The sequence below is a fragment of the Sinocyclocheilus rhinocerous genome, unplaced genomic scaffold (genome assembly GCF_001515625.1).
Source record: "Sinocyclocheilus rhinocerous isolate Xijiao unplaced genomic scaffold, SAMN03320098_v1.1 scaffold697, whole genome shotgun sequence".
NCBI lineage: Eukaryota > Metazoa > Chordata > Actinopteri > Cypriniformes > Cyprinidae > Sinocyclocheilus > Sinocyclocheilus rhinocerous.
Window position 1 is genome coordinate 1,398,742 of NW_015664033.1, and position 22,159 is coordinate 1,420,900.

Genomic DNA, 22,159 nt, shown 5'->3' on the forward strand with positions numbered 1-22,159 from the left:
CCATGATCCGCAATTTAAACTAAAATTCAAGAATCTAAATATAATTTGCATTTACAATTAACTTATGTACGCTACTAAAATTCATTTAGGCCTAAATGTCTTGGCTGAATTTTAATAAAGGCCTACAGTAAACTGTCCTGGGCCTACAAGTCATAGCTAAACGTCCAGTAGCCTACGTCGTAACATTTGTTTATTTGTTTTATTAATTTAAAGTATTTTTTCGCAGGCTCATAGCGAATCGGACAAGAGCCGATTCTCGATAAGATTCACTCGGACTGATTCAGTTCGATTAATAAGCGAATCATTAGCTCGATTTATAAACGAGTCGTTCAAACTCGGTTTTGTTCAACACATTCATTGGAAAGATCCGACTCGTTCTGAATCGGACATCGCTACTTTTGAGCTATCATTATAAAGAATACTATCATAATATAAGATAGCCTACAATGACTGTCAAATAGACTATTATGTAATCTTGATATTAGGCTACATTCTAAAAAAAATATATATATATATCTATTGTAATAGAAAAAATATCTAAAAAGCACAAATTGAATCGCTCCTGTCCTCGCACCCCCCCGGCTCGTCCCAGTTGGTCCAGACTGGATTAGAGCGCTGCAGCATCAGCGGATGATCAGGAGTGAAGGCCGGGCCGCTGCGCCCCTCCACCAGCCGCATGCTCCCGCACACCGGCATCAGTCAGCTCGTGAGAAATGCGCCGGGGAATGTAGGAGATATTAACCTTTCTTTGGCATAGCCGCTTATCAGAAACGGATCTCCTCAGCAAAGCGCTCGTTTAAAACTCTGCTGGATGAAATCACTGCAAGCTAGCAGCAACATCACTTGGCAGCATAGAGGAGACGTGCTCCTGTGAGTGGAGCGCCGTACATTCCTCCGTTCGCTGGATGACAAATGCCAAGCTTCCGGATGGAGATATTTTAGACGGAGCATGGGGGGTCGCGGGAATGCGTGTGCCGCTGTTTGGGAAAACCGGTTGTGATGTTTAACCGCTGCTAAAACGTTGACTGTGAAGCTCGTGTGTTTTTGCAGTCAGCACAATCAAGGTGACGGCAGCTAGCCCGTTAGCTCGCGAGCTATCCGCCGGTTAGTGTGAGCCAGGGAACAGAAAACGCACCGAGTGCGTTTGACATCGAAATATCGTTATTGATTAAATGAAAAAGGAGAGCACACGATAAGCGTGTGCACTTTTTCTTTGCACTGTGCACTTAATGGATAACAGTGCTCGTCGCTGACAAGGAGCAGATGCCAGGAGATGCTTGATACATTCTGGGTAATATTGCATATCAAACTCGCATGCTTTTTTAATCAGCTGAATGTTTTAATATTAACCCCCTAAACCCCGTGGGATGTCATATCGATTTTGGCAGTGTTCAGTATATTAGTGACTACTTATGGTCGGTGCCAAGCAATATTGTCGTATCATCACTATATTAAGCGCATACTTGTATTTCTTTCGAGAAAAATACACCTGCTTCGTTCAGGTCCAGTAAATGAGTCTTTTGTATCAGTTTCTTGCAACACACGGGTCTCACAGTCAGAGCGCTGGTAGCCTAAAAATCAGAGTGGATGCCAAAGCTCCGGACGGACAGATGATGATGGTGATGATTCACTCTACGGGAATATGAGGAAGTTACTCTGAACCGAGCACACGGCTTCGCGTTCAAGAAACCCCTGCCGTTCCCGATGGTGAAATTAGCCGGCGGCTGTTTGATGAACAGCAGACGAAAGCCACCTTTCCTCGGGTCACCTCTGAAGTCGAGCTGACAGAAGCTGGTGGGGTTTGTGTGAAAGGCTGGAGCAGGGTGTGACCGCACTTCGTTTAAATGTTACATGCAGCACTGTATATATCAGCGAAGCTCACTATGAACGCAGCCTGGAATTTCTACGTCAATCCATGTGGATGACGCCGCCGCCGCCAACGTTCCAAAACAAAACGTCGCTGAGGAAAAAGTTGCTTTTTAAAATTGTTTGTCTCGGCTATAGAGCAGCAGGTCTGTTAGCCATGTAGCTGGCTGCACTTGACCGGACTGCACTTCTCCGACTAATGTCTAGGGTGTCTGGTCTTTTTTTAGTCTGTGTTGTGCGTGTAAGTGTAGATGTATAGCGTAGCTATTTTAGCGTCGTCGTCGTGACTGTTTCTGGTTGCTATGGCATTTTTAAACGGCCCCAGACTGCTGGACTGGGCAAACTCTCCTCCACATTTACAGTTCAACAAATATGTCCTGACTGGCTATAGACCCATCTCCTCCGTCCAGGAGTGTATCAAGAGTCTCTTCTATCTGCACAATGAGCTGGGGAACATCTACACACACGGTGAGTGAGAGAGCCTACTGCTTCAAAAGAGGAAGCTGACAGTGCCCTCTCTCTTTATTATGCTTATTACATGCTTTACTTTTTGTCATTGTTTTTATTTTTTTTAACCAATAATTCTAATGAATTGAATTAGTATTAATAAATTGCATGACTTCACTCATGTCAGTATGAGTTTTGCCCATCCTGGCTGCTTAGGTCTTACCAGTATTTGCATTTGTATGACCCATTCATAGCTATAGTCTAAACCCCATTTAAATGATCAGTGTTGCCATACCACACCAGACACAGGATATGGTCTATATTTCCTTCTTAAGCACTGTGATTTGTAAACTGCACACCTTGCTGCCTTTTCAAAAACTACATGTTAATGGAATAGTTCACCCAAAAACTATTTATTTACAGTCATGTTGGTCTAAACACATATGACTTTCTTCTGGGGAAAACAAAGGAACATTTTTGAAGTTGTCCTTATCAGTCTTTTTCATGCAGTGACATCTTCCCCATTCATTGTCAAGCCTCAAAAAGCATCAAAAGTGTGGCAAAGTTTGTGATGAGTGAACTCAAATGAAACATTCAATCATTAAGCAAATTTGCTACTTCTCTCATGAACTTGAAAGACTTGAAATATAGTGTATGAGTCTTGTGGATTACTGTTGTGATTAAAGTGATTTTGAATGTTGACATTTTCAATCATCATTAAATGGAAAATACAGACCAGTAGATTGTTCAAAATATCTCCTTTTGTTTTCTGCAAAAGAGAGAAAGTCATACAGGGTTGGAGCGACATGAGGATGATTAAATTGACAGAAATATATATATTTTTTCTTTTCTGAAAACTATCCATTTAAATGATTATAGCTACACCTTGAAATGCAAAGATCTGCTTCTTTTACGAAACTCCATCCCACTCTTGCTGTGTACATCGCTACTGCAGTTTGCTATACATAATTAATTGTTTGTCAATAACAAAAGGAGTTATCTCGTTAAGTAATTTGTGCTGTATTTTTATATCACAGCTGCAGTGAGCAGTATCTAGACAAGCGTTCCTGTGCAACAGTTGCTAAGAGGAAATTTAAAAAATGTCAAATCGGGCATAAAGGTCAACTCCAAAGGAATTTCTGCTTGTAAATGCTTCTAAATTGCAGGACTGTGTGGAACCATCAAGCTGGGTCATGTGGTTGCCTGCAGGTGTACTGTCATACATACCCTTTCCTTCCAAGAAACTGCCATTTGGACTGGTAAAACTTTGTTAGTACTATATTATATTGTTTTGATAGCAAATGACACAATCACGCTGATGTGCATTGCTGAAAACCTGAGAAGTACACTGCATCTGAGCACTGCGCTCTCAGAGTGTGTTCTCAAGCCAACGCTGTGGTTCACAGTATATTTGAGAGTGTTCTGGCCTATACTGTAGTCCAGTAAGCAGAAATGAGAGGCTTGAAATGAGTGACACAGCTTAACTTGACCCAAAAGATGACTTTGCTGTAGGGAGCTGCACCTGCACCTTTTCAAAGCTGAAATAAAGAGGCATTTATTCTGTGCCTGTACTGTTTGAATTGGTAGAAATACCTCCTTTTGGAGTTTGTAAGACAAGGTGACAAAGACTGATGAATGAAAATTTGTTGCATATATCGTCACTCTTTTTTTTTTTTTTTACATGGGGCGATTTCCATTCTTGCATTTGAACGCAACCGAGGTGCATGCTCCTTCACAGTGTTTGCTTTGTGTTCAAGTATTTGTGTTTTACTTTGCATGATATGTATGCACAATTGTATCCCATGTTTGCACGCCATGTCTTCAAAGCAACGTTTGATGTTCTTCATAGGTTTCTTTCTACCTGTAACATCTGCTGTTTAAAGATGATTCAGTCTATTCCTGACACTTGACTATGACTAATAATCATTACTAGTCTGTTTCTGGGTGTAACCACTTTTGCTGATGTGTTTGTATGTTTTTCTGGTCTGTGAGCTACTTTAACCCACATGCTGTTTGTATGGCCACTAATGGTCTATGATCTGATTGCAGACTTCTGCAATAAACGAGTGACACTTGCACATACACCACAAAATTGAAGGCACAGTTCACTGAAAAAAGAAGAAATTTATTCCCATGCTGTTCGAAACCACTTTTGTGGGACACAAAAGACGTTATTTTATTGTTTTTTTTACTGTCCACACAATAAATGTCAGCGGGACCCAACATCTATCAAAATATCTTCTTTTGTGTTCAAAGAAAGAAAATCATTCAGGTTTAGAATGACATAAGGGTAAGAAATGGTGATAGAATCTTCATTTTCATCTTCACCTCATGCTTTGTTAAATGATGAAAATTGTAATTATGATACAAGTTAAAATTATGACAAAAAGTCATATTTAGGATATGAAAAGTCAAAATTATTACAGAAGTCAGACTTTTTACATCATTATGACTTTTCATCTCTTGAATATTACTTTTTTATATATATAATTTGGACTATTTATGTCATAATTATGATTTTTTTTTGTCATAACTATAATTTATCAAAACATTTTATCTTATGTGGTGGAAATGATTTACATTTTAAATATCATTATTGCCAATTAAACAGTTTTTAAAAAAAATATATAACATTTACAGTACATACAAAAGTGTAGGTGCAGCTCAAATGCATGGGTAGGGTGCATGCTGTCTATCAATAGTGTCTTTATCAGAGCGAGTGTTAAGACAACAGAGATAACTCACTCAAAATAGATGTGCTAGAAGGCATTGGTGCTTTTACCTGACTAGGATAAATCATTTGACACTGGGGGAATGACAGGTGCTTAGAGAGAGAAAAAGAGATTCACAAACAACAAGAAGATTGTCCAACGACATTGTCTTTTCATGTACTTTAAACCACTAGTAAAAAGCCACTGACTGTCATTTAGTGCTAAAGACTTTTAAAGACCTTTGTTTTAGTGTGCAGTTTGCTTTTTGGCAGCTGCTGCTAAAATTAGCACAGCAAAGCCACTGAGACCCTCATTGTGCTGGGCCGTTCCCTGGGCCTCCATAAATCCATGTGTTGTTTAGGCTGCAGCATTTAACTCAAGGGACACGATGTAACACTGCAGGGCTTGCCTGAGCATAATGCCAAATAACGACCTTCTCGTTCTCTTCACAGGCCTTGCGTGTTTCAACAGCGCTTCAACTACTTCTTCTGTGTACAATGACTCTCCTGAGCCTCTCTGTCTCGTTGTTTCTTTCTCTCCACTCAGGAATCCCTCTGCTCTGTTTCCTGGTGCTGCTCCCGCTCAACATCCCCTGGTCACAGATCAGCGTGACGTGGCTCGGCGTGGTGCATTTCCTGGCCTGCCTGTCACCGCAGCTGGGCTCAGTGGTCTACCACCTCTTCATGAACCACGAGGGCGGCGAGCCCATCTACAAAACCCTGCTCACGCTAGATATGTGTGGAATCTGCATGATCAACACGCTAGGTCAGCATCTCAAACTGGTGTCAGATCAATCCGAGCACTCCATCACATTATCTCTCAGTATTCTTTTCAATTCTGTTCTCGGTTTTCCCCTGCTGATTCAAGTTTTTTTTTTTTTTTTTCGGACACCCCACATTTGATATTTTTGTATAGGTTGTTCATACCTGATGAAGTGATCTGTCATCACATCGTGTTTAGCGGTGATCACCAACAGAGGCTGGTATGCATTAGACTAGAGAGTTGTGTCACAGCAGCCCAGTGAATAAGTAAAATGTGCGTTTCTCCTATATTTGTAGTCATCGTTCAGGCTGTTGCAACATTTTACCAAAGGAGAAGTGTTGTACAAGAAAACAGTGTTGCAACAAAGGAAATGAAGCAGAGAAAACAAAAGAGATATAGACATTGAAGAATCCATTGAAGTGCCTTACAACAAGACAAGTTTTCTCTGTTGTCACATGTACAGCAGCAGTGACAAGACTGTTTCACAGCACTTCTATTGTCTCTTGCTCGGTTTGTTTGATAAAGATCTCATTTGGAATGTTAAAGTAATAATAATTATCCACCATTTAGTTGGAAAACAAAGGAATGTTTTGTAGAAAGTCAAAAAAGGACATTTTGACTAATTTAATTTGATTTATTAAAATTGACTTATTTAGGTAATGTTCTAATATTTTACCTTCTCAGTGCAAAAGATGGCATTCTTGTAAATATGTTAATAATTTTAATTGATAGTATATTAAAATTATACAGTAAAACATGTTATTTGGTTAACCCTTAGGTACCATATAAATCCATATAAATCAAAAATTATAAGTTTAACAGCACATTACATATTTTGCTTTAAAAGTTTTTTTTTGAAGTACAGAATATCATAACTTATGGTGACGAAAATGTCATACAATATCATATAATTAAATATAACATATAATTACATATAATTTAAATGTCATTATAATATAATTTAAAGGTATTATATATAATTTATGGTGAAGAAAATTTTCTTGAAGAAAATGCATGTATGTTTGCAGCAACATTATTACAATTGTTTTTTTTTTTTCATTTATTTATAACATTTTTATGTAAGTCAGCTTACTGTTTATAATGAAAAATGTAAAGGACATTCCCATAAGTTTGTGGGACACATCCCCTCTAAATATATTGTAGTTTTTATTTATTTACATAGTTTCTTAATATTTTTGTTATCAATTCTGTACATTAGGTTGTTTTTTAGTTTAGTGTGTGTATGGCACAAACTGCACCGTCTATGATTTATGTGGCCTTCTAGTTTAACTTTTTTTGTTTTTTTGGTTAAGTAGGCGGATACATTGTAATTATATCAGGAAATATATATATATATATATATATCAGATTTTTATTTTTTTTATTTTTTACAATGTACAGTGGTAAGCAAATGCGTTACAGCAACTATATGTAGTTATGTGTATTTTTGCGACTTTGGAGCCCTGTACACTTAAGTGAGTGGAATTCACTGTTGTAATTACATCACTGTCGTGATTACAGTGGATAGCTGCACACATGCATTTGTTGCTGCCATAAAGCAATCCACCCTTTTTTGTGGAATTTCGTATCTGCTCACCAAACATACTTGAATGAGGTGAGCTGTACAGTTATACTAGTCATCCTAGTAACACTGTGTTTCGGTTCACAGGAGCCCTGCCCATCGTGTACAGCACTCTTCTCTGCTACCCCTTCACCCGCACAGTGGCTCTGCTGATGTACATCCTGCTCTCCAGTTACGGCATCTACTGTGCCATCACAGCGTGCAGCAGAGTGCGCCGTCTGCGTTCCTTCGCCTGGCAGGCGCTTTTCCGCTTCTCGTTTTTCCTTCTGCGTGGGGTAGGTGTGGGCGGAGGAAGTCCCACCTCACTGCGTCACTTTCTCACCATGGATGCTCTAGCGGTGTTGGGCGGTGTAATCAATATCACGCGAATCCCCGAGCGGTTCTGCCCGGGCCTCTTTGACTACTGGTGCAACAGCCATCAAATCATGCACGTGCTGGTGGTGGTGTCCATACTGTACTTACACTGGGGGGTGCTGGACGACTTACTGTGGATCAACACGTTTCACTGTCCCTCAGACTGACAGTGGCCCCTGCTAGTCTGGAATCATGGGTAATAGGGCGTGAGGACCTCTTTTAGTAATGAGATATTTGGGAATGTGACGTAATTGGGCAAAGAATGGTTTGGGGAGGGAGGAGGCTGTTGTGCTTTGTATATAACTGTGTGCACGAAAGTCCATAAGAAGTGTTTTACATGTTTTTTAGGAGACACCAGTGCCAGCTTTGACACACATGCTTGTTTGTGCCGTCAGTAGCCAGAATGTACATATCTGCGTTTGCATAAACATTGTCTGTGCATGGCACTGTTTAGACCTGCTAGCTCAAACAAAGGCAATTTTTATTTTATTTTATTTTTTGGTTTGAGACCTACACATTCTATAGGCACACACACGCACATATGGGGTCTGACATTTATTTGATGTCATGTGTTCACCAGCATTTAAAGCATTTAATAAATAACCTCTAAATTTAGTTTAAGAGACATGATCGAGCCCTCAAATGATTGGCTGTTATAGTTTTCATAAAAGTTTTCATGGCTTTTATGAAAACTAATTATAGTTTGTCTCTATTCTCAATTTTGCTGGTGACAAACAAAGATCACCGGTGCAGAACTGATGTATGCACCTCCAACTTTCAACTTATTACTCTATTGCAGACTATGCAGCATATCAGATGTTACATCTAACACCACACACACACACACACACACACACACACGCTGTTCAGGTCCACATTTTCTGCATTCTCACCCTGATACCTGTAAGCGAAGGGTGAAGGGGTCATTCCTTGGTTTGTAGCCTTGCCATTTATACGTTTACTGGCTGGTTAAAGTTGCTGAGTGCCTGTTTTATTTTTTAGTGCCCTATGTGACTTTGATCATGTTTGTTAACATCTAAGGGGCATTTATTCAATGCTGTTTTTGCAGGAGCATGACTTTAATAATACCCTGGGAAGCATTTTACGTTACCTGCAGAAGATATTTTCTCTTCTGTGCCGCTGAACAGTCGATTCTGCCTTGTACACTAACGGTTTTAATATCCTAATCTGTAGTTTGGAAGATTGGATTTTGTACCGCTCTAAATTAGATTTAATTTCTTTCTGACCTTTAACCTCAATTATCTATGTAACCTTGGATTCAAGACAAGGCAAATTATTTTCTTAATGGCGTGCTGTTTGCACAAAGGCTTTAATTCTCTGCTGGCCATCCTCGTCCACTGTGCACCCGATGTTCCCGCTCATCAGATGTGGCAGATGAATATTAGACTCCAGAATGGAGCAATATTACACATGCCAATACACTATGAATTCCCCAATGAAGACTAGGGGAATATTGGTACTGCTCACTTGTGCCAAATTAATGCTATATATATACGGATTATCTAAGTCCCTAGTAGTGGGATGAACTTGATTGGATATAATTCATAATGACCCCTCTGATTTAAGAAAAGTTGCCAAAAGACTCCAGGTTTAGCAGAGTTGTTTACAGTGACTAACGCTGAACAATCAAGTCTCCTTTATATCTACTTTAGAATGTGATTAATGTAAACTAAAACAGTTCTATTGATTGCAGATTGCACTATGGAGATGTTCACATTGTTCCAAATGGGCTGTATTATGCCGTTTTTGCACATTTGGACTTGTTCGCTTAGCACGCTTATGCAGTACTGAGCGGAACAAACCAAGGATGACTCTTTTAACCCTTCCAACCTCGCTAGTTTTAAAGAACTGACAAACAAACAACACGATGTGATAGATTCACTGACACTATCACAATATAGCTTTTAGAATAAACATCAGTGAGGCCTGCCGTTTATTTCAATTACCCTCTCTATCCATATCACTGGCATTATATTTATTATATTTAAGATGTTATTTTGACATTTGGCAATGTTTGAAGATGTTTTATTTGAATTGCTACTACTACTGTATTTATTTAATATATGTATATTATTTTAACCAGTTGGGGATCACATATCTTTACACAACCACAGTACTCTAATATCCTCTAGCAGAGATCAGACCTATTAGTGTAGAATCAGTGCATGTTAGGTAGAATGTTGCTTAGATGTATCTGACAAACACTTACACATACTCTATGCCAAATTAGATGTTTTAGGGCCTCAGGTGTCGAGCACGACGGTCCTGATCTTAGCAGCCCAGGGTGGTTTTAAAAACAAACCACTAGTCCCTCAGAATTGGGGAAGGTTTACCCCAACCCCTTTAATGCTATTAAATGATAAACATTAGACTCTGCAATCAAGTGGTGCATGTAAGTACTAGTAAACCAATCCCCTTAAAACACAACATGCGATTTCTAATGCTTGTGCAATGCAACCACTGACATAAGTGCTTAATGTGCAGTAACAGAGCTAATGCATCAAATATATCTGTCTTTAGAAACGGAATGAAATCAAGAGAGCAGCCCAGAGGCAATACAACCATATCAAGTAATTAACTGCACTGTTTATTTTTTTTACCAAAAGGGCTTTGGATCAAAGTGAAAACCAATTAAGAACTTAAAAGTCCATATAGGTAACGTAAATACCTGTATGTAGACTGTATATGCATAAAATGCAAGTGGCATACATACTGACATTTTTATATATTCATATTAATATACAAAGCAACAATGTTATAAGAAAATATATTGAATGTTAACGTATTTCATCTCAGAGAGCGACACTCAATATTTATTGTCCGATTTCATTTCAAAGGCAGCAGTGGTTTGATCATTCTGTAACTGTAAAAAGCTAAAATTGTGACATCACAACGACAGGCCTGGCAGAGGAGTTAACAATGCTGTTAAGATTATTTAGTAAGGTTAACGTCATAATCATATGTCTGTACTACTATGATGTCATAATGTCATTAACACGGTCTTTGGTTTTTAAGCTGTTTAGAAGGGATTGTAATATAGTTCGGTTGGTAAAATCTCTTTTTTACATTATGAAAAGTACAGAGAGGCATACAGATGTTTTGGTTTGTTATTACCTCTGAAACCCACTGGATAACTATGCATAATCGAAATATGTACATAAATATATATGTATACGCAAACATGTTTGTACATGTGAATTCCAAAAACAAGATGTTTTACCAGTCCTGAAAAGAAACAGATCTGTGTGTTCACACCGACATGTTTTGCTCAGACCATGCCATCCTGGGGTTTCCTCTTCTCAGGGTGCCCTGTCAGTGCTCACTTGTACCGAGTGACCTCAACAACTGATTTCGGGCCAGTTTTCTTTTCATCCTGTCGTCTTCTTTGCTTGTTCTGGTTAAAATCGAAGACTGAAAAAAATGATGACAGTTGTATGTTTTTAAGGGCAAAGGTCGCGATGGCTTGTCAGTCATCAGGCATTTGGACTGTGCATCCTCCTTGATGCATATTGCCTTCGTGGGGCCGAATGTGTCCGTAAATGCTGATCAAGAATGTGTTTATTCATGTAGTTAGTTAGGTGATGTGAGAATGTGCAGAGCATGTTACATTGAGCCCTAAAGGAAATGGATTGCATCATAACCCATGTTTTAGAGGAGGAACAAGGATGATGTTCTCCTGTCTGTATATTCTAATGTCCCGTGGTAAAAAATAATGACATGATGTATGAAACTATAATAACTTTTTTCTTCTTCTTAGTATGCAGGTGCTGGATAGCCTGTTAATGATAATTTAAAAACTACTCATCATTAGTTACATTTTGCATTATTATGATAATGGATATATTGTTATTATTACTATTATTCTGAGATGGGTTACCACTATCAGTGATAATCTTAATTTAAGTACAAAGGCTGAGAATACTAATGCACATAGGAAGACGGGAGGTCTCAGAAAGATCTGTCGTTTTTTGTTTCCGCTCCTGCTTGTGTGTTTTTGTTGAATTTGGTTGTTGTTTGGCACCATCTGGTGGCCACAGCGCTCTATTGACTCTTATGAGTCGGTTGCAGCATAAATGATGTTCAGTTAAACCGTGTTGACCTTCTGGATGAAGTCTGTCACAGGTCAAGCACTGAGCCCTACTGGCCGTATATCTTCGTTTTTGTTGTTTTATCAGGTGTCCTCAACTTATTTATTGCAAAATTTACTATAACTTTGGTTTTACATAAACATTTCTTGTTGTAAATGAATTTTTTTTTATTATCTACAAGCGTGTGTCTCTGTTGGTTTGTTTTATGGGCCTATATTTCTCTCTCAGTCTATTTGTGTGTCCACAGTTACATGTGTTCACACAAGACAGATCTTCCAAACCCCACGGTCTCCTGCAGCAATTGTGCAATAAATTGAGGTTTATATTTTTAAATGGTCTCTTTTGACTTCCTTTATTTTTTAAATGATTTAAAATAGGACTGTTGATGAAATGCTTTTATATTTTGACCTCCACTTCTGTTTGCCTGTTTATTCTCACAGGTGTAGTGAAGTGCTTGTGTGACTGGGGGTGTTTAAAAAAGATTTTTATTATATTCCTCTATTTATTAAATTTGTCACTTTTGAGAAATTAACCCTAACCCGTAAAACTTTATTCCTGGAGAATAATTAATCTGATTATTGTTCAAATAAAAATAGAAATTTAAATGTGAAAATTAGGGTTGCCTTAATTGAGGCATTCAATTGAATGTGAAAAGGGCACTTCTTGTCGAAAAAAAAACATAGTAAATAGTTTGATTTATTTATAGTAAATAAATAAAATCATCAAACCCAAATATTGTCACTTTAGGGTATAAAGGTAATAAATGGTGAACTAGTTTCCACCAAACTACATACTGTAAAAACATGACAAAACAAATAAATTAACCTCTTTCAAACAGTCTAAGATTATTTCACAATTTTTATTTATTTAGGATGCAAAAAAAAAAAAAAAAGTGGTGGCTAATGCTACCAAAGTGTTTTAACAATACTACGACATGTTGGCGGAAAATATGGTTGTCATGGTAATTTTTTAAGTTAAAGGCATTTACTTTAATGCTGCATTTCACTGCTTTAGTGTTTAGTTCCCTATTGTTACAAAAGAAAGCGTAGGAAATTTGAGTGTGAATTCAGAAAAGTTCAACAGAGAGATAACATTCAGATTAACATGTCTACGAAACCGAGCGCAAGTCACGTTTGTGTTGCTATGACCACGATGAAGTTGTGAGATCAAGTGAGGACTAGGAGCAGCTTCACGCAACGTAAATCACTTTAAAAGGAAACATAAAGCGAGGACACCTCCCATTCGCATCTACATCTCAAACTCTCACTTCCTCCTTGATTTAGAGTGAGCTCTGGCCACAACTGCTGGCATTCACCCACTCCTCTCCATCTGTCAGCGTCCAGCGCTTCATCCTCTCGCCTCAGGAGCCAGAGTCCCTCCCCAGCCACAGTTCTCAGGTACAGTCCCCCTGTCCCCTCATACTGCGTGTTTGTGTGTTGTGCTGCTGTGATTGGAAACACTTCATAACTTTGCATCTTTATCTGCGACCTGGTGAGCTGACTAACTAGACAGCACACTTCATGCCTAAACGCTTCTGAAACGTTACTGCCTAAAATGCTGTTTAGATAAAGAGATTTCGAAACACAGCCCTAATCTGCGGCTCGTTCATAATAAATTCAGTTTGTACTCAGTTTAGTACTGTATTTATGTTAATATTTTTTCATTGCTAAATGCGTCGAGCTGTGCCTTTCTGAACTGTGGCAAGGCACGGTTAAATATTTGAGGAAGTTTAGTAAGAGAACTAAACAGTATTTCCAGATAAGGATGAAGCTGATATAACTTGAGTCCTGCCTATTATTGTATAAAAAATAGTGCAGACTATATAGGAGTTTGCTCTTGTATCTTAAATGAGCTTGGAAGAAATGCAGACAAAGGATAAAGCAATGTAAACAAATATTTCAAGCCAACATAATAGTAGTAGGCTAATAATAATAAAACTTGAAGAATTAGCTCTTGCAAAAATGAAAATTCTGTCATTGTACTTTCTCACCTTCATGTACTTCCAAACCTGCATGACTTACTTTCTTCCGGTGAACATGAAAGATGTTAGACTGAATATATCTCTGTCACATTCACTGGATGAAAAAATACATGAATGAAAAGGACTGGCTGAGGTTGACATTCTGCCCAAAGGCTCCATTTGTGTTCCAAACAAGAAAAAAGTCACAGGTTTAGAACAACCTGCAGTTAGTTACTGTACTTCTTTTCCATCCACTTTGAATATAACAACTACTGTGATACATTAACTGGATTAGCTGTTTTATATCATGATGAAAACATTTTGTAGCATCTCCGAAGCAGGTAGAAATAACTCAGTGATTCCATGTTTGTGTGGAAGGATGTGGTGTAACTGAAGTTCTGAACATCTCCTGCGCTCCCACACTTGCTGTGGTGTTAGTCCAGTTACGACAGTTTCCTCTCTCAGTCTATTTAATGCTCTAATGCACCTTTCATTTTTCAGGTTATTTTACTGAGTGCTGTGAGCATACAGGGTATGATGCATTGCAAATGAGAGTGATATTTGTTAGTCAACTAATTAAGCATATGCACAAGAGTGCATTTGATATAGGGATGATAAGGGAAAAAAATGGGCAACAGAGAGCGAAATAGATGAGAAGGGGGCACGAAGCAAAATGCTTTATTACTAAAACCTGCAGATAAAGTGGCATCAAGACTTGAAGAAGTAGCCCGAGCATTTCCTTCTCTGTCACTTCATGCTAGTTTCCTTTTTCCTTCCTCTTTCTTTGAGCTTATTGCCTAAATGCAGTTTTAAACAGAGAAAGTTGAAAAAGACGTTGAGCGGATACGTTCTCTTTCGTTTTCTTATCTGTAACTATTCATTTACAAGAATTCATGCAAATTTAAGGGAATTCAGGTATTAATTGAAGAATACAACTTGAGTGGAAGCATACGGACCACAGCAATGAGTTAAGATCACCACCGATAGCTGGAATGGAGTCAGCAAACAAATAGCTAAACCTCAAAAACAACAACAAAAAAGCTTCAATTCAATGAATCATGTAGCTTATAAGATACACAAAACGAAATGATGATGAAAACTATATTATTGTTTCTCATGTGTATACTTTGTTTCCTCTCCATCCCTGAGTCTCTTCCTTCTCTGTCTCTCCTCAGGTCATCATGTCTAGGAAGGTGGTCAGGACCAGTAAGTTCCGCCACGTCTTCGGCCAGGCGCTGAAGGCGGACCAGTGCTATGATGACATCAGGATCTCCCAGATGACCTGGGACAGCAACTTCTGCTCGGTCAACCCCAAGTTTGTGGCCATGATTGTGGATGCCAGCGGTGGAGGAGCTTTCATTGTCCTGCCCCTGAGCAAGGTGCATCCAGATAGCATGTCAGACTCATTAAGCTCAAATTAATTGAAGTCTTTATAAAACAAGCCTTGGATGAAGGGCAGTGTTGTATGCATATAAAGGCCAATATTAAGATTAAGTTGGATAGTTAGTTAGATAGTTAGGTTTAGGTCTTGATCGTTTCAAGCCGTTACCTGTTTTAAATGATCTTCCGAGGCCTTTGAATTGTGAACTGTAGATATGTTTGTCTAAATAAGGAAGTTGAAGGTTGAGTTTCATATGTACGTGTCACCAGACCTCGCATTTCTTCTCTTTATGCGCTCTTGCATCTTGTTTTTGCCATATTTGGAGTGCGCTGCTGTCAGCTCTGCACAGGATGTGGTGACAGCTTGCAGAGTGAGTGAGTGAGTGACAAAAACTGTGAGAAAAGGACAGCTGCCACTTAGGCTTGATGTGCCTGCCTTTTTCGTGTGATCAGCTTGATTTAAAATTTGAATATGTACTTTTTACTTCACAAAACTTAATGACTGAAAAATGCTACGTTTTCAAAATGCCTTTCAAAAATTAGCAGAGGATGTTTGCATCTCTTACAGAGAGATGGTGGAAACATTTTCTTGCCTTCCTCTTTTTTTTTTTGGGTTGTATAGTTTATTTCATATGCCTTTTATTTTCATCTTCTCTGTCCATCATCTCTGGTCCTCTGTTTCTATATGTTGCTCTGTCTGCGCTCCTGGGTCTTATACTAGAGAATGAATGGGAGTTCTGTCATATTCAATCTGCTGTGCATCTTACACTCTGTGCTTTGCTCAATGCCAGCCATTGTTTCCCAATGAACACGAGAATTCGAGTCAAGCCCTTTTATTTCGTTTGGGTGGCTTGAGGAAGTTTTGAAAGCTGCATTTTGAGACTGATAACATGATCATCTGGTTTTGCACAAACTTGTGGAGTTTACACATGTCAGTAAGGGGGTGCATGATACTATAGAATACTGACATTTTTTTTAAGTACACTTTTAGCTCAAGTTGTCATGCTGATAATATAATTTGTAATTTGTATTCTTGTATTAAATTAGATCTCAAACATTTGGACCCCATTGTACCAGAAGTAAGACTCTTTTGTAAAAGATTAATCTGTTTGAATTTAAGAACTTAATTCAGTCCCCAGTCACTTGATCTGACAATGATTAAATTATCTTTTGACTAGTTTTATTTATATTATTTTAATTATATAATTCTATATTATTTATTCTTATTTTGAATTAGCTTTAATTTTATATTTTCAGTATTTTAATTCAAGTTTTAGTCAACAAAAACAAATTTTTTTTGTTTTTATTCGTTTTTAATATTTGTATTTAGTTGTAATTTATTAGTTACATTTATTTAAAATTTATCTCATAAAAAAAAAAAAATCGTTATTTCACTGTTAGTAATTTGAGTTATTTTCAGTTAGTTGCGAAGGCAACATTACTAATTTTTGTTGAGCTGTATTTCAAATTAACAGTGGTTTTTAATGGTTTTAATTTGTATTCTTGTATTAAATTAGATCTCAAACATTTGGACCCCATTGTACCAGAAGTAAGACTCTTTTGTAAAAGATTAATCTGTTTGAATTTAAGAACTTAATTCAGTCCCCAGTCACTTGATCTGACAATGATTAAATTATCTTTAGACTAGTTTTATTTATATTATTTTAATTATATAATTCTATATTATTTATTCTTATTTTGAATTAGCTTTAATTTTATATTTTCAGTATTTTAATTCAAGTTTTAGTCAATAAAAACAACTTTTTTTTGTTTTTATTCGTTTTTAATATTTGTATTTAGTTTTAATTTATTAGTTAAATTTATTTAAAATTTATCTCAAAAAAAAAAAAAATCGTTATTTCACTGTTAGTAATTTGAGTTATTTTCAGTTAGTTGCGAAGGCAACATTACTAATTTTTGTTGAGCTGTATTTCAAATTAACAGTGGTTTTTAATGGTTTTAGTTTAAGTTAAGAACAACTATGCTTTAGTCCCGTCATAAATCACTGTAGTATTTCTTAACTTATTGCAGCCCCTAACTTATTGCAAAAATAATTTATAGATTGCACACAACACTCACATTTAACAATATGACTTTGGCAGAGTGAAAGTTCTCTCCATGTGCATGATGGGAACTCCTGCACAGTGCTGTCCTCTCTAAACGGGTTAGTAGTTATTAGGCAAAATTGAAGGCATAGCTGTAAAATTGAGATCAGCTGACACAGCCCCCATCGTCTGTCTGAGATCTCTCATGCTCTTTCTGCTCTGTTTGTCAGAGCAATAGAGGTTTTGAGTTGATATTCTATATTTAGTCATTTGGAGGTCTTGTTAATGGGTTTATTTGTGTATGTTTATGTTTTCCACTCCATACCAATGTTTTCCTTAATAGCTCATTTTTTAGCCCCTTTGATTTGTGTTTTAGACGGGTCGCATTGACATGTCCCTGCCCACTGTCTGTGGTCACACTGGACCCGTATTGGACATCGAATTCTGCCCACATAATGACAACATCATTGCCAGTGGCTCTGAAGACTGTAGTGTCATGGTGAGTGCCTTTGGCCTAATGGTTTGATCAAATTACATTTATGCACCAAAACAGTTGAACAGTAGTCATTCTAAAGTGAAAATGCTAGTATAATTCACAGTTCTCTGCCCAGTGCCATCCACATGATCATAAACAAAACAAATGTAATCAATAATCAATAATAAATTACTTAAATGATCAAATTATGTGTACAAAACAAGTCATATTAGGCTTGCTAGTGTGCTGCTGGTATGGAAATTTATGCCGGTTTAAAGGGGGAAACTTATTAATGAACTTTACTTATCCACAACAGTTCATATATCCCATAACGAATAGAATATGCTTAAATAACGCTCATGTGGACACTCTCATATCTACAGATACTTTTCATACATGAGAAACATGTTTAATGTTTTAACTGTGTGAGTTAATAATTTAACTTTCTTTATTGTTAAATTGCATTAAAATGTTTAGTTAAAATAAATAAATAAATAATATATATGAATAAATATATTATTATTATTATTAAATAATAAACAATATATATTATTAAATTGCAATATAATTTTTAATTGTAAGTTGTGTAGTTCTCTAGAGTTTTAAAATGAAAACAACGGAAATAGCACACTCAAAAATAGATTAAATGTTTTATGTTTACTTGCATGGCATGCTATGTGACATCAGAGAACCGTGAGCATGCAAATTTGTTTTTAATTTATTGAAATTTAATTGATTTATTCTCAGGGGGTACTTCAAGTGAACGTTTTACTTCTAAGGGGTTCGGCTAACAAAAAAGTTTGGGGACCCCCTGTGAGCCCCTTGAGAACCCCAATTGCACAGCAAAAATGACCACTTAGCACCACCTAGCATACAACAAGCGGTAATACTGGTATATTACCGTTTGAACACAGCTACTGTACTGCTGTGAAAAATATAATACTGCTGCAAGTCTAGCTCATACTACTTATTATAACATAAGGTCAATGTTGTCATGTAATAGATCTGGGAGATTCCAGATGGAGGTCTCATATCACCACTGAAGGACCCAGTTGTGAAGCTGGACGGTCACTCTAAACGCGTGGGCATCCTCAGCTGGCACCCCACTGCCCACAATGTGCTAATGAGTGCAGGTAAACCAACATAAGACACCCACTCAATAGCCAAAAGTGCAGGCTAGAACTACACCTATATATGTATGCACTCAGTTGTGCGATATAGAGGTAGATGATGGCGCCATCTGCTGATTCTTCACGCACACATCTTCTTAACGCACATCTTCGGGTTATCATAAATTTGACATGATTTTGTTTTCCTTTCTCCCCCTCTGTCTACATATATACTTTATTTACCTTGTCCCTCTCTTTCTCTCGTTTTCTTCTTGAAGGCTGTGATAACGTGGTCATCTTGTGGAACGTGGTTCACGGAGAGGCAGTGGTGCGCATTGACTCAGTGCACACTGATCTGATCTACAGCGCCTGCTGGAACAGAAACGGCTCTCAGATCCTCACTTCCTGCAAGGACAAGAAGTTACGCGTGTTAGACCCCCGCAAGGGCTCCGTCATCTGTGTACGTGTATGCCTTCACTGGAAAGAAATTATAAAATAGTGTGAATAATGCTAAAAAAAAGAATGCATTTCGTTGTTTACCGTTCGCCACATTGATTTTGTTGTCGCATCCAGAAAGTTTTTGTCTTGTGGTGTCAGGATGCACTTGTTGCTGTACTTAAAAGATCCGTTTTTTAAGATGGTTGGGTTTCATGTAGTCTTGAGGCAATTTTAAGGCATTTTAGTGTGTGTGTGTGTTTTTTGAATGATCATGCGAGTATTCAGAAAACTCTAGATGGAGCACATAATACTGAATAATTTAAAGCCATTGTAAATAACAGAAAATCCTTTAAGTTGATATTAATTTAACGTTTTCTTAAAATGCAGACACAATAACAAAATTTCGCAGACAAAAAAAAAAGTGGTGAATCCTCGTGACCAAATTGAACCTGCTGCGAAATCTGCGCAAAATTCCCAATTATATTGATTTATTTTTAAACGGCTGGATTTTGCTGGTGAAAATTCGCTAAAAACAGTAAATGTGGCCACATTTTTGTCTTAATTTAAACATTTTAAGTTCAGTGAAAGCATTTAATTAAAATTGTGAACATTTCTCTTTCTTATACGTTCCTTTCTGCCAGCTCATTTACTGCCATGTGATTTGGCGCTGCTCATATGACTTCTTTCTGTGTACATGTTTGTTTCAGGAGAAGGACAAGCCTCATGAAGGCTCCAGGCCAGTCAGAGCTGTGTTTGTGTCTGATGGGAAGATCCTGACCACCGGTTTCAGCCGCATGAGTGAGAGACAGGTGGCGCTGTGGGATCCTGTGAGTACATCTTGTGCTTCAGAAGCTCTCTCTCTTTTTTTATAGTAGTCAACATTTGTAGTGGGTCAGAAAAGTTCAGCAAAGTTGCCCTAAGACAAGAACGCATTTTGGTTTTAGGACAACTTTGATGACATTTTTTGATCCACTTCGAATGTTCACTACTGTAGTTTCACAAGCAAGTGACTCACAAAAGTGTATTTGTGGTTGCAGAAAAACTTTGGTGAGCCCTTGACCCTGCAGGAGCTGGACACCAGCAGTGGGGTGCTGTTACCTTTCTTTGACCCTGACACTGGTATAGTCTACCTTTGTGGCAAGGTAAGGAACTAAGAAAGACATTCAAGTTTTGAGCCAAATTTAGATTTTATGGCCATGAAGAGTTGTTTGTTCATGAAGTTGGATGTTTTAGCCAGTGTATATGGTTTGACAGGGTGACAGCAGCATCAGATACTTTGAGGTGACAGACGAGGCCCCATACGTTCACTATCTCTCCATGTACAGCAGTAAAGAGAGTCAGAAGGGCATGGGCTACATGCCCAAGAGAGGCCTGGAAGTCAACAAGTGTGAGATTGCAAGGTAAACACATCCAGCCTTTCAGCCAGGCCTATAGTGTACTTGCTTTCTCCCACAAACATACAAAAATGTCAGTATTTTAAATTCTGCATTATTTCATATTTATTTTAGGTTCTATAAACTCCACGAGAGAAAGTGTGAACCTATTGTTATGACTGTGCCTCGTAAGGTAAGTTTGTCAAAGTCAACGATCAGCTTAAATGTTGTCAAAGTCAACGATCAGCTTAAATGTTGTCAAAGGTTTGTGGTCAGTTAGAGTTTTTTGTTTGAAAGAAACTAACAGGTTTATAAAACATTAAATTGGTCAAACGTGACAGTAAAGATATTTATAATGTTACAAAAGATTTCTATTTCAGATCAATGCTGTTCACTTCAACTATTTATCAAATAATCCTTAAAAGTATCACAGTTTCCTCAAAAATATTAAGCTGCGAAACTGTTTTCAGGATCGATAATACTAAGAAATGTTTTTTTTTTGAGCAGCAAATCAACATATTAGAATGATTTCTAAAGGATCATGTGACTAAAGACTTGGGTAATGATGCTGAAAATTCAGCTTTGCATCACAGGAATAAATTGCATTTTAAAATATGTTAAAACTGGAAAATAGTTATTTTCAAACTGGAACAATATTTAACAATGTTACTGTTTTACTGTACTCACTTCTTTCAAAAACATAAAAAAACTGTACCGCCCCCAAGTTTTTTGAATGGTAGTTTATTAATGCCACTTTGTTTATTAAGTGCTGCTTATTTGTTCCACTGTCTTAATCCAGCATTATCATTTCTTTGCTTTAGTCTGACTTGTTTCAAGAAGACCTTTACCCCGACACAATTGGTCCAGAGCCATCAGTGGAGGCAGATGATTGGTTTTCTGGTAAAAATGGGGCACCAATCCTGATCTCCTTGAAAGATGGTTTTGTGGCTACCACCAAAAACAAAGAGTTCAAAGTCATCAAGAGCTTGATGGCCACCACATCATCTTCCTTAAGCAACCGACAGTCTGACAGTGTGGTAAGAGAACACAGGAATCCTCTGCCTGTTTATTGTGTTTTAATGAACCTTTCTGTCACAAATAAACTCATTCTGCCTTTCTTTCTGTTTCATATACAGGATGTGCAGACCTTGCAGGCCTTGCAGAATGAGGTGAAGGAGCTGAGAGAGATGGTTGAGCAGTTGACCCAGCGAGTGAGCGAACTGGAGAGCAAGTAGCTGAAGAGAGACCCCAGTAGAATGAAATGAAAAATGCAAATGGACATGTACAAGATATGCAAATAATGAAGTCTTAAAAGGTGTACATTGGAAAGAACATTTTGTAGAATTATGTGACATTTTTTCATGGGATACCATTTTACAGTCCATTTCAGACCAAATTTTGCTCTTCAGGGATTTCCTTTTTTTTAAAGAATTTTTAATGTGACCAGATTTGTTTGAAGCCTTTTAATATATGTTTTGTAGGATTTGAAATAAATGCCAGTGTTATTTTAACAAAGATTTACTTGTGTCAAAAACTCATTGTTCATTC

At 37.6% G+C, this 22,159-nt stretch overlaps 1 protein-coding gene across 2 annotated transcripts; it reads left to right on the forward strand.

Moving 5' to 3' along the window:
* Positions 1–636: 636 nt before the first annotated feature.
* Positions 637–22,122, forward strand: LOC107729508 (coronin-1A-like). 2 transcript variants are annotated; one of them, XM_016540048.1, is made up of 14 exons: positions 637–2,334; positions 5,571–5,789; positions 7,456–7,643; positions 13,115–13,228; positions 14,967–15,170; positions 17,593–17,715; positions 18,695–18,824; positions 19,079–19,260; positions 19,946–20,065; positions 20,276–20,380; positions 20,493–20,638; positions 20,747–20,804; positions 21,433–21,648; positions 21,748–22,122. In XM_016540048.1, exons 1-14 carry the CDS (start codon positions 2,169–2,171, stop codon positions 21,844–21,846), a joined length of 2,070 nt encoding a protein of 689 aa, XP_016395534.1. In that variant the 5' UTR covers positions 637–2,168; the 3' UTR covers positions 21,847–22,122. The 2 variants fall into 2 exon arrangements, with proteins under 2 accessions (XP_016395534.1, XP_016395535.1); XM_016540049.1 differs by lacking the exon at positions 637–2,334 and adding an exon at positions 5,940–6,006 and having other exon boundaries at positions 5,727–5,789.
* Positions 22,123–22,159: the final 37 nt, after the last annotated feature.